This window comes from Phoca vitulina, unplaced genomic scaffold (assembly GCF_004348235.1).
Source record: "Phoca vitulina isolate PV1807 unplaced genomic scaffold, GSC_HSeal_1.0 scaffold13, whole genome shotgun sequence".
Lineage (NCBI taxonomy): Eukaryota > Metazoa > Chordata > Mammalia > Carnivora > Phocidae > Phoca > Phoca vitulina.
This window is the reverse complement of record NW_022589716.1, coordinates 13,827,117-13,841,826: the sequence shown is the minus strand read 5'-3', so window position 1 is coordinate 13,841,826 and position 14,710 is coordinate 13,827,117. Positions and strand designations below refer to the sequence as shown.

General features: G+C 36.5%; 1 protein-coding gene across 9 annotated transcripts in view; it reads right to left on the bottom strand.

Annotated features, from left to right (window-relative positions):
- Positions 1 to 14,710, bottom strand: part of CCDC66 (coiled-coil domain containing 66) — a 78,603-nt gene that overhangs the window by 60,194 nt on the left and 3,699 nt on the right. For 7 of the 9 annotated variants that reach the window (XR_004300379.1, XM_032411529.1, XM_032411530.1 and 4 more), the window contains 5 exons: positions 7,695 to 8,139; positions 5,668 to 5,833; positions 5,383 to 5,486; positions 3,376 to 3,497; positions 2,598 to 2,699 (listed from right to left, as the gene is read on the bottom strand). Coding sequence is in view for 8 of the 9 variants with exons in the window: in XM_032411529.1 (XP_032267420.1) it covers positions 2,598 to 2,699; positions 3,376 to 3,497; positions 5,383 to 5,486; positions 5,668 to 5,833; positions 7,695 to 8,139 (939 nt within the window). In the remaining variant the exon portion in view is untranslated. Of the gene's footprint in view, positions 1 to 2,597; positions 2,700 to 3,375; positions 3,535 to 5,382; positions 5,487 to 5,667; positions 5,834 to 7,694; positions 8,140 to 14,710 lie in introns of all 9 variants that reach the window. The other 2 variants (XM_032411535.1, XM_032411536.1) reach the window with 2 other exon arrangements.

Here is a 14,710-nt window from a genome sequence, read left to right as displayed (position 1 = left end):
GCCCCACATACCCCACCGGCTTGGGTGTCTGTCTCTCTCAAAAACACTCTCTTTTTTTATTTTTTTTTAAAGATTTTATTTATTTGACAGCAAGAGACACAGCGAGAGAGGGAACACAAGCAGGAGGAGTGGGAGGAGGAGAAGCAGGCTTCCCACTGAGCACCTTGGGTTCGATCCCAGGACCTTGGGATCAAGACCTGAGCCGAAGGCAGCTGCTTAACCGACTGAGCCACCAAGGCGCCCCCACTCTCTTCTTAAAAAGAAAAGAAAAGTGGTAAAAATTTAACAAAAAATTTAAATATAAAATACCATAGGATCCAACAATTCCACTTATGGGTATATACCCAAAGTACTGAGAACAAAGCCTCAAAGAGATTATTTGTACACCAATGTTCATAGCAGCATTATTCCACAATAGCCAAAAAGGGGTAACAACTCAAATGTCCATCAACATTTGGATGGATAAACAAAATGTAGTTGTTATATATTTAATGAAATACTATTTAGCTTTAAAAAGGAATGAGATTCTGATACATGCTACAACATGGATGAACCCTGAAAACATTGTAAGTGAACTTTGTCAGACACAAAAGGGCAAATATTACATGATTCTACTTAAAGGTATCTATAATAGTCAAATTCATGGACAAATTAGAATGGTTGCCAGCAGTTAGGGGGAGGGAAAAATGGGGAGTGTTTAATGGATACAGTTTGTTTGCAAAGATGAAAAAATTCTGGAGGTGGATAGTGGTGATGGCTGCCTGACAATGTGAATGTACTTAATCCCTCTATACTGCACATTTAAAAATTATTAAAATGGTAAATTCTATGTTTTGTGTATTTTGCCACAATTAAAAAAAAAAGGTTAGAAAGGAATAAAAATAGAATTTTTTATTGGCCAAATGCAGAACTATGGTATGGTGGTAGCAATAAGAAACTTAAACACAAAAGTAGTTGAAAATTACATAGTAAAAAAGAATGTATGGGCTGAACAATACAGGGATGAGAATACAGGGCCATTCCACTGGGGGAGGAAGGGTAAGATTGAGAATCAAGAAAAGAGAGGAACGGAAGCTGGTGAGATGACTGACCCTAAACAGTCTCATAGCCCCAGATGGATCTGCTTTGTAAGTTACAAATAGAGTAAACCTTCATTGAACAGTTGCTATTTGTCAGTCACTGTTCTAAGCACTTTATATGCATTAACTTGTGTTTTAACAAAATTGGCCTTGGTGACTCTGCCTCCAACTAAATTTCTGCTCCTCTTAATTACATGAAAAGGTTAACTTGATATTCAAATAATATAAATAGTTCTGGCTATGGCTTGGATTTCTGAAACCAACTGTTTTTAGACATTTAAGAAGGGGGGTTTTTTAGTTATACGGTTAAATTCATTTCCCCTCAACAGCATCTCTCCAGTATCTTACCACATGCATACATAAATGCATAAAAACTGCATTTAAATACTATGAGAATGAGTAGATAATCATACTCTTTAACCATTGGTTGTCCAGCCTTATAGTGTGTGTTTTACTTTCTAGTCCTTCTCCCATCCCCAACTCCCATCTCTACTGCAAAATATAATTTTATTGGTTTTTTTGGATTATAAAAAAAGATGTATGCTAGCATTTAAAAATATATACAAAATGTAAAAACACCTAAAAGTCACCTCAAATGGCTATTTATTTGCATTAACAATCATAGTATGAATTACTCACAGATGGCGCAAATTAAGCAATATAAATGATATACTAACATTTCAACCTAAATTTTTTTTGCTAACTGGAAATACTTTAAAATTTTTAGTATTAAATATTCTTCAATCCTAATATTGAAATGTAAATAAGCTAACAACTGATTCTTACCAACTTCATGAATAGTTTTAGTTGTAGTTTTTAGTAGTATCTGCATGCATCGATTTTTAAACTTTACACTTAAAATTATCATCCAGGGGTGCCTGGATGGCTCAGTCAGTTAAGTGTCCGACTCTTAATTTTGGCTTGGGTCATGATCTCAGGGTGGTGAGATCAAGCCCTGCATCTCTCTCCCTCTCCTTCTGCCCCTCCCCCACTTAAAAAAATTATCATCCATAACTATGGATGTTTGCAAAATGTCTTCTATCAAGGCTAATTTATTGCCTTTCAATAGTCAAAGTGCTTTCAGGAATGTGGAAAAGTACAATTCAGATTTCATTCCTTTTGTTAATGTAAAATTATTAACAACTATAAAACTCTTTCACATAGGCAAGTCAGCCCTATATAGAGCAGAACAAACAGCCATGAAAGCCATGCAAACAATCTAACCTAGAGATTTCTATAAGAAATCTATCAGTGCTGAAAATGTCTCCCATCAGAATCATCCCTTTAGGTTACTACATTATTTTCACAGTACATTTGTTAAAATGTAAATGTTCACTAGGAAGAAATAATTACTATATATATAAAAAAGAAACAGTTCATAACTTTTTTAAATTTGAGCATAGTTCACTCAGTAAAAATTAACTGGTAGTTAAGTCCACTCTTTCAAGGAAAATAGGTAATATAAAGATCAAGTACTAAAGGGCTTATATATTCAAAGTAATGACACTTATGACTTACCTCTAAAATCTGACTAGCTCTAGGTAGTGGGTGCCCATCAGCCTGGACCATTGTTATCTGAATGGGAGACTGTGAGAGAATGCTGGAAGAGCTAGCATAAGTCTAAAATCAAAGAGAAAACACGGGTACTTTTTCTCTGTATAATATTAAACACAGGCAAAATTTAAAGGTCACTAAAACACTACCTAAGGGACACCTGGTGTGTACTTATGCTTGATAAGTAATCACTTATGTTCGATATAACCTTGTGGCAGATACCACAATGTCAGTGGTAGAGTTTCGTGGTCATCTAAAAAATTGCAGAGCTCTTTTACAAGAGCCTAAACGAGGTGCCTCAGGCCTCTACACTCACGTACATAGTAAGATAATTTACAGAATGCCAAATAGAGACCAGATGAGGTCATAATTAAATTCAAAATAACATTGTTTTACAGTAACATATGAAAAATAATTTTTAAAAAGCTTTATGATATGAACACGTCTTAGCATTTTAAAAAGTAAAATTAAGATGTCTTATATTCCAGGGGCGCCTGGGTGGCTCAGATGGCTGGGCATCTGCCTTCGGCTCAGGTCATGATCCCAGGGTCCTGGGATCGAGCCCCACGTCTGGCTCCTGGCTCAGCAGGGAGCCTGCTTCTCCCTCTCCCTCTGCCTCTCCCCCTGCTCATGCTCTCTCTCTCTCTGTATCTCTGTGTCTTGAATAAATAAATAAAATCTTTAAAAAAAAAAAAAAAAAGATGTCTTATATTCCATAAATGCTTCATTTTGATACTCTTACCTTAGATTGGTCAAGAATTTGAAATTTTTCCCATACTATTTTATCACTTTCGAATTTTTTCCACGGATCGTTCCGTTTTTCAGAAGCTTCTTTTTCTTTCTTCTTTAAAGCAACCTGTTCATCTGTAAATAATGTCCTTTTTAAAAAAATGTACAAAAACTGTAAAAAAAAAATCATGTAAACAAATCATGACCTTAAAGAGCGCAGACTCCAACGTAGATCTAATCAAAATTGTTTTTTAGGGAGATTAACTCACAAGACAGAGAAGAATTTTAAGAGATAAGGAATAAAACATTTAATCAGAACCAAACAAGTATGGCACAAATGGATATAAAATGTTTATTATAATTAGCAATAAAAATCAAATTTTTCAGAACAACATATTTTATATTATGCAAATTATTATGAGGTTCTACTGTCCTGTAATGTTCATTCAGTTATAATAAGAGACTGAAAAGATAAACCTCTGGATTCAGAGAACCCTAGAATCAAATACAAGTTCAACCACTTCCTATCTATGTAACTGTGGGCAAACTGCTGTTCACCTTCCTAAAACTCAGTTTCTTCTTCTGTAAAATAAGAATAGTGTCTATTTCAGTACAAGGCCTAGCACAAAATAAATATGTAATAAATGTCAGCCACTATTATTCATAACTGCTGAAGAGTAAAAAAACAAAATCTTGTGTCTAACAAACTGATATAAAAACTAGGCCCCAAATCATCAACAGTTCTTAAAAATTTAGAGATGTATAAACTTAAATTTCAAGAATATTAATGAAAGCATGACTTCAACAAAGAGAGATGTGCTTTTGTTTTAACAGGATCAAATAAAAGAAAGCAAACTTTTTAGATAATACAGCATAAAACACTTCAGTCATTTCTAAGTAGTTCCAACCAACTTCAGAAGTTTGGTATTACAGTTTGATAAGGAAAATTTGAATTGAAAGAAAATATTTAAAACTGAAAGTATGATACACACACATCAAATCTCCAAACCTTCAGATATTGCTACCATACATTTAATTTCTTCAAACTTTTGTTACCTTTACTTCCAACATCAATTCATTCCCAATTTCTTCTGCTTATCTCTTTTTTTCTATCACCTGTTTCAGCAGCATTATGACTACCTCAGAGGATTTCCTAGTTGAGTGGAGGGTGAAGCCCATCTTTATGCTTTTAGTACAGCTATTTTTTTTTTTTTTAAGATTTTATTTATTTATTTGACAGAGAGATTGACAGCGAGAGAGGGAACACAAGCAGGGGGGAGTGGGAGAGGGAGAAGCAGGCTTCCCGCCGAGCAGGGAGCCTGATGTGGGGCTCGATCCCAGGACCAGGGGATCATGACCTGAGCCGAAGGCAGACGCTTAACGACTGAGCCACCCAGGCGCCCCTAGTACAGCTATTCTTAAGTACAACTGCTACTTCACATATTTTCCAAATTCTGACACCTAGACCATTAAGTCTAGTCCAAGAAGAAGAGTTTCTTAGTTACTATCAATATTTTAAGACCTTAACAGAAATGATAAATTTTTATTATAAGGTCTATAGGCTGATAAAAAGCAGTAAGTTTGTTTTAGTATGGAATATACTTACTGATACCATATTAATGATTCTTGATCAGAATGTTTTATTTTAAAGAATGAAGTCTATTTTTAAATAAAACCATCTTTAAATCCATAGGATTTCTATAATGGAAAAATATGAAAATGGAGTCTCAGGAAATGAGAAAAGTTTAGGAATCTTTGACCTCCAGAATGATACTGATGACATTAATGCTTATTGCTCACCTCTGGTCTCCTGTACACACTAAGAGACTACCAGACAAAAAGACACAACCTAAAGGAATATAAAACCACAAAGCTTTCTACATATTGCAGCAAACTAGTCTAGATGGCAAATGTTATAAAACAAGATTTTTTATGGTATCATACTGAAAGATATAGTTCAACCTCAATATATATTCCTTAAGGCAACAAAACTATAATAAAAGGTGTAATAATTACCTACCAAGCTCTTTCTTCCACTGGGCTTTTTTTGCTTCCAACAAACTTCTGTCACGTTCTCTTTCCCCCAGAGTACTGAATATGTCAGCTGGTTTCCATACATTCTCTCTAAAACAACACAAAAAATAACAGAAATCTTGTATGTTTCTATACAAGCTACTCCATAAATATTAAGTAATAAACTCAAATAGCTCTCAGTCTTCAGAGTAAATATTTCACATGAAAAGTCAAGGAAAAGCAAAACCATTTTCACAAGATGACTCCACAATAATAGATATGAGTTACATACATGGCAATTTTCTGCTCATACTGCTTAGATGTCTCTTGATTTTTATTTAAAACAGATTTATTTTCATCCAGGACAGATGAAAGAGCCTCAGTTTCTTGGAATACTCCCATAACGTTCTCATCCTCTGGCTGACTGGAAATACTGTTTAAACGTAGACTGCCCTGACCTAGGAGGTAAAAATGCGTGTTTTAAAATGAACACTAAAATTGCATGTATTACAATACCTTATTTTGGCATACTGCTACACACTTTAAAACACTGCCTTACACATTACCAAAGTATTCACCTCTCACAACAGTCCTTCAGTGGGTATTATGATTCCCTTTTGTCAAAAAAGGAAACTGAGCCCAGAGGTTAAATGGTCCAGAGATACGGCCATTGCTATGTAACCTCTTGTGTCTAATATGAAAACAAACAAGCAACAACAAAAAAACTTCCATTTACTCTTGCTAACAGTATTTTTACAAATAATATAAAACACCAATCACAACTTAAAGAATGCAAATAGGTTTATGAAAAACTCATTACCTTGTCCTTATTTTTCTCATTTAGCTGGAAAATCAATGAAAACTTATAATGGACCACTGTCTCTACGCTCCGTTGTATCTATTCCAAATGTTTTACACAGGCTCCTATGCTTGGCTCAGAAATTGTCCTAAGTCTTCTTAATGTGCTAGTTTTCCCAATGAGGAGAAAGTGTATTTAATATGCAGGTCATTATATGATCAGACAAATTCTGCCTTCAACTTTGTTGATATTGATATTCTCTCTCATTATACGTAGTAAGTTTTTATTTTTTGTTCTCTAGGCTACAATTCTAGCTTTAAAGACCCAGCTCCCTCATTTTACAAAGAATAATCTAGACCAAGACAAATTACTCCAACTTGAAGACTTTGGGAATGTATAGAAGCTACCTGGTCCCCAAATCAGTTGTGGGGCCTCTTCCTGGTGACTGTTAATGTTATTTTTATTTATTTCGTTATAGCCTAACAAAATTTTAATGACATTTCTACTCATTAATTCCTTAGCTCAAAGCTAAAGAAATCAGAAGGCTTTTAAAAACAAAATACAGGGCGCCTGAGTGGCTCAGTCGTTAAGCGTCTGCCTTCGGCTCAGGTCATGATCCCAGGGTCCTGGGATCGAGTCCCACATCAGGCTCCCTGCCCGGCAGGAAGCCTGTTTCTCTCTCTCCCACTCCCCCTGCTTGTGTTCCTGCTCTCGCTATCTCTGTCTCTGTCAAATAAATAAATAAAATCTTTAAAAACAAAATACAATGCCCTAATGAAACAGAAGACCTGTAACATTCTTCTACTCCTTCCAAGTCTGTATTTATTTTTTTAAAGATTTTATTTGACAGAGAGAGAGCACGAGAGAGGGAATACAAGCAGGAGGAGTGGGAGAGAGAGAAGCTGACCCCCCACAGAGCAGGGAACCCAACGCGGGGCTCGATCCCAGGACCCTGGGATCATGACTTGAGCCGAAGGCAGATGCTTGACAACTGAGCCACCCAGGCGCGCCCCAAGTCTGTATTTTATATTGGTTAAAAAGATAGTGCTGCCAATCCTTAGCATGGATTAAGGGTCAGGAAAAGTACAATGGAGGGGCCAGGAAAATAATCCTTTTCAGCAACTCAAGTCAAACATTCAAAGGTTCCTTCAATTTCACTAGAAATACTACAGTGATTTTTTACAACATTTTATATAATAATTTTTAATGTAAGTAAAGCTTTCTACATTTTGGAATAAGTACAACATCTTTTTGTACTAAGATCTTTAGAGTCCACAGAACTGGGTTTCTTAAGGCTATGGTACCATGACTGTAATATTCTGAGCATTAACCTTAAAATATGGCATATTATAGCTTTTATTGAAAGTAATTTTGCACAAGAATGTTCTCTAAAAGAATATTTTAAAAGACTGTTACATGGTAAATTAGAATTTCAGAGGCACAGTTATGTAGAATGAAAAATTCTAAAACACATACTGGTAAAATTAATATTAAAAATTAAAACTTCAGAAAAACCTTACTTGTTTCCTCCTTTCCATTTTCAATCAGGGAAATGGATTTATTTCCTTGGTTCACAGTCATCAAAATCTGTTGTAGTTGGTCTTGTGTTAGACACACCAAACTGCTCTTCATATTTTCAGCTGTGATGTGTTTTTTGCAAAGCTTCTGTTTAGCTACTACAGATGTATTTATGGTGTTTCTAGTCTTCTGTATATTGGGGGTTGCAGGTGAAATCTCTTTCTGGACATAAAGACAGTCTTTATCTACATACTGCTTGCATAAATCCTTAGTGGGTGAAAAAGTCATACTATTTTTTTCACCTTTTGCCAGTGAAGTTTCTGAACCCATTCTCTTCTTTTGCAAAAGTTTTCCACTCCTGATACCAGTATTTTGTGTTGATTTTAGAATGTATCCAGTTTGTTTTGTTCTTAAAGGACATTTTGCAATCTTGGTCTTATTTCCCATCTGTTAAAACACCAAAAATTTATTCTTTATAACAGCCCATGAAAAATCACAATTATCTTTATATAATTTGTGATGTCAGGCCTCTAAATTTTTTTCCATTTTGCTGTTAAGACACTATATCCATGAGACACTAACATATAACCTTTGCAAATCTTCACTTGAAAGCTTCAACAACTGGAAATTATTTTATTTCAACATAATCAATACAGAACTTTTATTTTAGTTGTTATAGGACATCTCCATTCTACTCCAGCTTTGAATCTCATGTCATGATTGTATCACTCAGACCACCTCTTTTCTTTATAGGTATCTACAGACCTGTGAGTTAGTAATATAGATTAGTTATTTCTTGAGTAACTTAAATTGTGGGTCAACATCCTTTTAATAACTCCTATCTTTTTTTTTTTTTTATTTGACAGAGAGAGAGACAGCGAGAGATGGAACACAAGCAGGGGCAGTGGGAGAGGGAGAAGCAGTCTTCCCGCAGAGCAGGGAGCCCAATGCAGGGCTCAATCCCAGGACCCTGAGATCATGACCTGAGCCGAAGGCAGTCGCTTAACCAATTGAGCCACCCAGGCACCCCACATAATCCTATCTTAATTATTAGTGCTTTCATATCCACATAGATCATTCTTCCAACTCCCTGGCCTCTCATTTCCTTGAACTCTGTTCCTATATTCTTATCCTCCATGCTACCTCAGCTACTCATTCTCATAGTGATAGCTTATACTAACCTTGTAACTACTCCTAACTACAATCCCTCCATAATCTGTTTCAAGTATGGCACAATGACCAACACCCAATTTTCCCCAGCTCACTTCCTTGCATATCCCAATTCTGATAATTCTTTAACTCAGCCGGGATCTATAATCTATTTATCCTACCACCTTCCTCTTGTCCTCCTTTACCAATCTTAAATTCCATGATTAACCAAAAACCACCACCATCTTCTATTCTCAACTGCTCTGCTCTGACATACACACTTTGCAAATCCCCAGACTGGTAAAATCTAACTCTTCACCTACTCCGTGCCTGCACTCAGGAAGAAAAATACAAAGCCACAATATCTAGTTTCACCTTAAATACATAACCCAAAACAACAAATGGGCCCTTCATGCTACTCAGCAGTTAGACATTTTGCAAATTCATTTACTCTCTCACTCTTTTAACAATTTCAACTTTCTCCTCTTTCCCAAAACTAACACTTTCTCTTTCATACTTATTGTCAGCTGAAGATCTTGATCACTATTGTACTGAAAATCTTACAGAGAAGCATTCAGAAAAAAACTTCCAAGTTTCTACCACTAAATCTGTACAAGCATCAGTACTCATACAAACTGCTTACACTCCTGTTATTTGCAGATATCCCCATAACCCTTTCTTTCTCAGGGATCTCTTCCTAGCAATTCTTTGCTTTCTCCTGAATCAACTGTTTCTTTCCTGCTAGATCACATCTTTACCGTCTTTAAAAATACATGATCCCACTTTCTCATCTCCCACAATCCCATTCCAGCCAAGCTCTCACCCACACTCCACCAAAACTGCTCATCAGGGTCATTTTAATAACTTTTTACGAGGCAAATTCAGTGACTGATCCTTAGATCATCTTACCAGACTTATTAGCAGCATGTGACCTCCCATTTTGAATCACTTTCTCTATTTCCTGAGGACTTCACAATTCTGGTTCTTGCTGTTCCTTTTCAGTCTTCACTGGCTCCCTTTCCCCCAGACCTCTTAAAGTTGCTTAGTCCCAGGATCTCTTAGCTCTAACTTAGCTCATTCACTTGCTAATTTCATCTACCCTTGTGGTTCTAAGTATTATCCATATGCTGATGACTCCCAAACTTGCCTCCAGGATGGACCTCTCCTCCCCTAACTTGAGGTTCCATTGGCCTATCCAAACACTTCCACTGGGTTATTAATAGCCATTTAAAACAGCATGCCCAAAACCAAACTCTTGATATCCCACATGCCCCTAAATAACTTCCTCCAGTTTTTCCCATCTCAGTTACCCATGACAAAAATTTTGGAATTATCGACTATTGTCCCATATGCCACACTTGTCATCAAACCTTGTTTTGCTCCATCTTCAAAATATATTCTAAATCTGACCACTCCTGAACAACTCTCTTACCATCCCTCTACTCCAAGACATTAGCTCTTGCCTGAATTACTGAAAAGCCTTCAGATTTTCTTCCTTCTGCCCTTGCTCCCCAGTCTGTTCTCAACATAGCAGCCACAGTGAGTACCTTAATAGGTTAAGTCAGATCATGTCACTTTCTTCAAAAGCTTCTAATGGTTTCCTATCTTACTTAGGAGGAAAAACTGAACTTCATAATATGACCAAAAAAGACCTAATGATCTGTGCACTCTTCACACTTTATCCCCTTATCTGATCTCTCTGATCTCATTTTCTATCTTAGCCTCCAGTCACATGGGCTTCTTGGCTATTCCTAAACCTCCAGTTTTAGGCCTTAGCACTAGTCTATCCCTCTAACTGGGACATTCTTCCTTCAGATTCTACATGATGCACTCACCTCCTTCAAATCTTTGCTCCAACATCACTAACTCAGTAAGGTTTTCTCTGACCACCCTATTTAAAATTGTAGGTTTTCTGTTCCTTTTTTTGGGTAGGGGGAGGTTGTAGCAGGTTTCCTGTTCTACCCTCATACTCCCACCTACCTAGCATTCCCTTTTCCAAAGACTGCTGTGCCCCTGAAGTAACTGTGCCTCTTCCCTTTCTCTCCTTTATTTTTCTCTATAGCACTTTTCATGTTGTAACATCCTATATTTATTTTGCTAAATGTATGCCCGTTCAACCCCTTTTCCAATGTAAACTCCCTAGGGCAGAAATGTTTGTATACTTTGTCCAGTACAGAATAGTGAGTGGAACAGAGTAGGTGTTCAGTAAATTTTTTATTATCCTCAACTATACTATTTTAAAAACTGAATTATCTCTCTCCCATATTTGTTCCCCCTTCCAAAATATCCCATTTCTGTGGCACTGTTGTTCTAATCTCTCAGACCAGTAAGCATGGAGTCATCTTTAACTTTATCCTCCTTCACGGTCTTCTTTAGCTTATGCGCAAGTATTGGTCATTTCTTCCTTCCAAATCTTTTTCTCACCATTTACATGACGATAAGCCTAAATTTAGGTTTTCATTACCACACTACTAGATTACTGCCTGCCTATCTCATATCTTTCCCCTATTTAATCCACTGTACATTTCAGCGAACCCAATTAAACTAATTCAATGGTTGTTCAATCAAAATTAACTGCTTTTTATGTGCTCACCAATATGGAAAAGTGCTAGCGGTAAAGATTAATAAGATACTTGCTGTCAAAGAGTGAGGTAGATACCACATGACTTTCACCCACCTTATATCCCAACTCTCCTTGTCTTTCAGTAACTTACAAAATATATAACCATACTTTGACCAATACCAATCCTATTTCACCCTACTTTTCAAAATATACCTGTACTATCAGCCACAAGATCTGTTTATTATCCTCTTCATCTCATCTACATCCTATTTGTTCCTGGCTTTAGGCTTTTGATAATACCAATACCACAATGTAAAATGCCTTTTTACCCATCCAACTTGTGGCGATTTTTAAAAAGTTTTTTAAAGATGTATTTATTTTAGAGGGGGAAGGGAGGGACTGAGGGGGAGGGAGAAAAGGAGTCTCAAGCATACTCCGCAATGAGTGCAGAGCCTGATGTAGGGCTTGACCTCACAACCCTGAGGTCACAACCGAGCCAAAATCAAGAGCCGGACGCTCAATGGACTGTGCGACCCAGGCGCCCCTGAGGCTATTTTAATGTAACTAATTCTCTAAGTGAGAGGTGTCAACCTTAAATACCTACTGTAAATTAGGCTTGGTAGGAACTGGGATGAGCTGAAGAGCATTTTTCTATCTAAAGGAGGCAGCCACCATTCAGAACCAGCCTACACTGCCAAACAGGAATCTGAGTCTACTTGCTAGATTACCCAGTATTTCAAGAGAACCAAAAATGCCAGATTCTACATTAAATTTTCCTATTTTTAGATACTACACTTCCCCAAGATACACCCTATTCCCCAAATGCAAATTATGCTATTTTGGTATTTTGCCCACTATTTTCTGAGCTTAGAATACACTCCCATACCTCCTTACCTATAAATAACTGCCTCATCTTTTAAATTCTAATTAAAATGTCACCTCCTTTTACGAAGCTTTCCCTGGTCTCCTCAAGCCACAAAGAGCTGCTCTTTGCAGTGTTCTCTGCCTTTTATAATCCTACCATGGCATACATTATAGTCTACTTGTATTGTAGTTATTTACCTGACTGATACCATCACTTCCAGAAAACAAGGCCTAGGTTTTACTCATTTTTTTCCTCTGTCATAGAAGAAATACAGCCAAGAACGGTACCCCACTAAAATTTTAGCTTTAATAAATCCTTGTTAAATAGAAACCTACTAATTGGAGCTCTAATTTAAGTAGAATTATCCTGCTACATTCCACTTACAAAAGAAAAAAATATACCAAAAAAATCTTCTAAAAATATTTAATAAGAAGGGGAGAGGGGACAATGCCCTGGCATGAGGTCCATATACATTCAGCTCAATTCTGATTACTTTTTTGGGGGTGGGGAGGAGGGGCAGAAGGAGAGGGAGAATCCCAACCAGGCTCCACACCCAGCTCGGAGCTCAAAGCAGGGCTTGATCTCACAACCCTTAGATCATGACCTGAGCCAAAATCAAGGGTGGGATGCTTAACTGACTGAGCCACCCAGGCGGCCCCTATTTTTTGTAGCTAAACGGCAGGTAAAAAACAATGAATGGGGCCAGCAAAAAATCATGAACTACCAAATAAATATTCAATTATATTCAGGTTACTTAATAAGAAAAAGCAATCTAGCCCAAATAATTCCCCAAGTGTTTACTGGATCAGGTAAATTTTAATAGATCAAAGAAGAGTCTTCATGTCATAAACATTTTTAAGTAGCAAGTTGCTCTTTTAACTAGTTTTAATTCTACCAATATTTTTCATAATATAAACAAAGTCCAATGCATTTGTTTAATATTGGCTGAGTTTATCATTTATATGGGGCCAGGATCCCAAGGCTAGAATCAGAGAAAATAACATTTTAAATTATAAAATATGCTACTAACACTAATATTGTATACACCCTTTAGTGTGTCACTACTCTGATTCTCATGTGTAGAAATTCCTGTGAAAAATATTTTTTTAATGTTTTCAACTAACCTGTGAGACAATTTTAAGCATAAGAGTTTGGAATTATAAATTATTCATGACACTGAATCATTAATATTTCTCTCATTTCTCCTCCTTATAGCTAACCATCTTTACTTCATATTCCTTACCACAGATTTAAAAAAATGCAGAAGGGATTTTGAAAAAATTAAGAAAGTACTCTGACCACACATGTGTTAAACTTGATGATGATGAGAGTTCAGTTATGTCTAAAGAGCACACTATGAGCATGACAGTAATTCAACCTGTGAGGAAGGGGAAAACCAGAACTGTAGGTAGGTGTTATAGTCACTCAGGAACTTCTCCCAGTAGAAAAAGAAAAGCACCATGAAAAGAGAATTCACCAATAACTTATGGAAACGAGAATCCAACACATAGCTGCAGAACTGAGATCTGGGAGATTAAAAAACAGATTTAAGCAAAAAAAGACAAGCACCACTGTTTTTGCTTTTTTGTCTTCTGTAAAGAGCAAAGAAAGAAATGAGGAGGATTTCAGCAACCCCTATAAATATGGGAAGAGAAGCTCCTTAAAATAAAATCAATATAGAAGGGAGACTTAAGTTGCACCAGTATTTTTTTCCAGCTTTATTAAGGTATAATTGACAATTAAAAATTGTATATATTTAAGGTGTACAACTTGATTTGACATATGCATACACTGTGAAATAGTCACCACAATCAAGCGAATTAACATATCAATCACCTCACATAGTTACCATCATCAGTATTCTGAAGTCCCCAAAACAAGAGGAATAAAACCAAACAATTTGCTCTAAGACAGTAAATAATTTAAGATCAACATCGGCTGAGACACATTATTCCAGAAAAAAGAATCCTAGAATAAAATATTTCTAGACTGCTAGTAGAATCTTGTAATGATTCTATCAAAAGTACAAAACTAGTAATTTTGTTATAGGCATGAAAGGAGACCACCATATTAAATTGGTTAAAAAGACAATGAAATGTCTTCACAAATGTGGTGATTAAAGCAAATCCATTAAAGACATCAATAGAAGGGGAAAAAGGTGAAAGAGAACAGAGGCCAGGGGAATATGGAAATCAACTATGACAAGCAGCTTTTTATCTAGGGATCTCAAAAAGGGGTGCAGTATTTGTTAATGTGATTCAAATAAATAATTAGTTGTAATATTTTAATAGAGCAGGACCTGGGGCGCCTGGGTGGCACAGTCAGTTAAGCATCCGACTCTTGGTTTCGGATCAGGTCATGATCTCAGGGTCGTGAGATTGAGCCTAGAGCCTCATGTGGGGCTCCGCACTCAGTGTGGAGACTGCTAAGAGTCTCCTCTC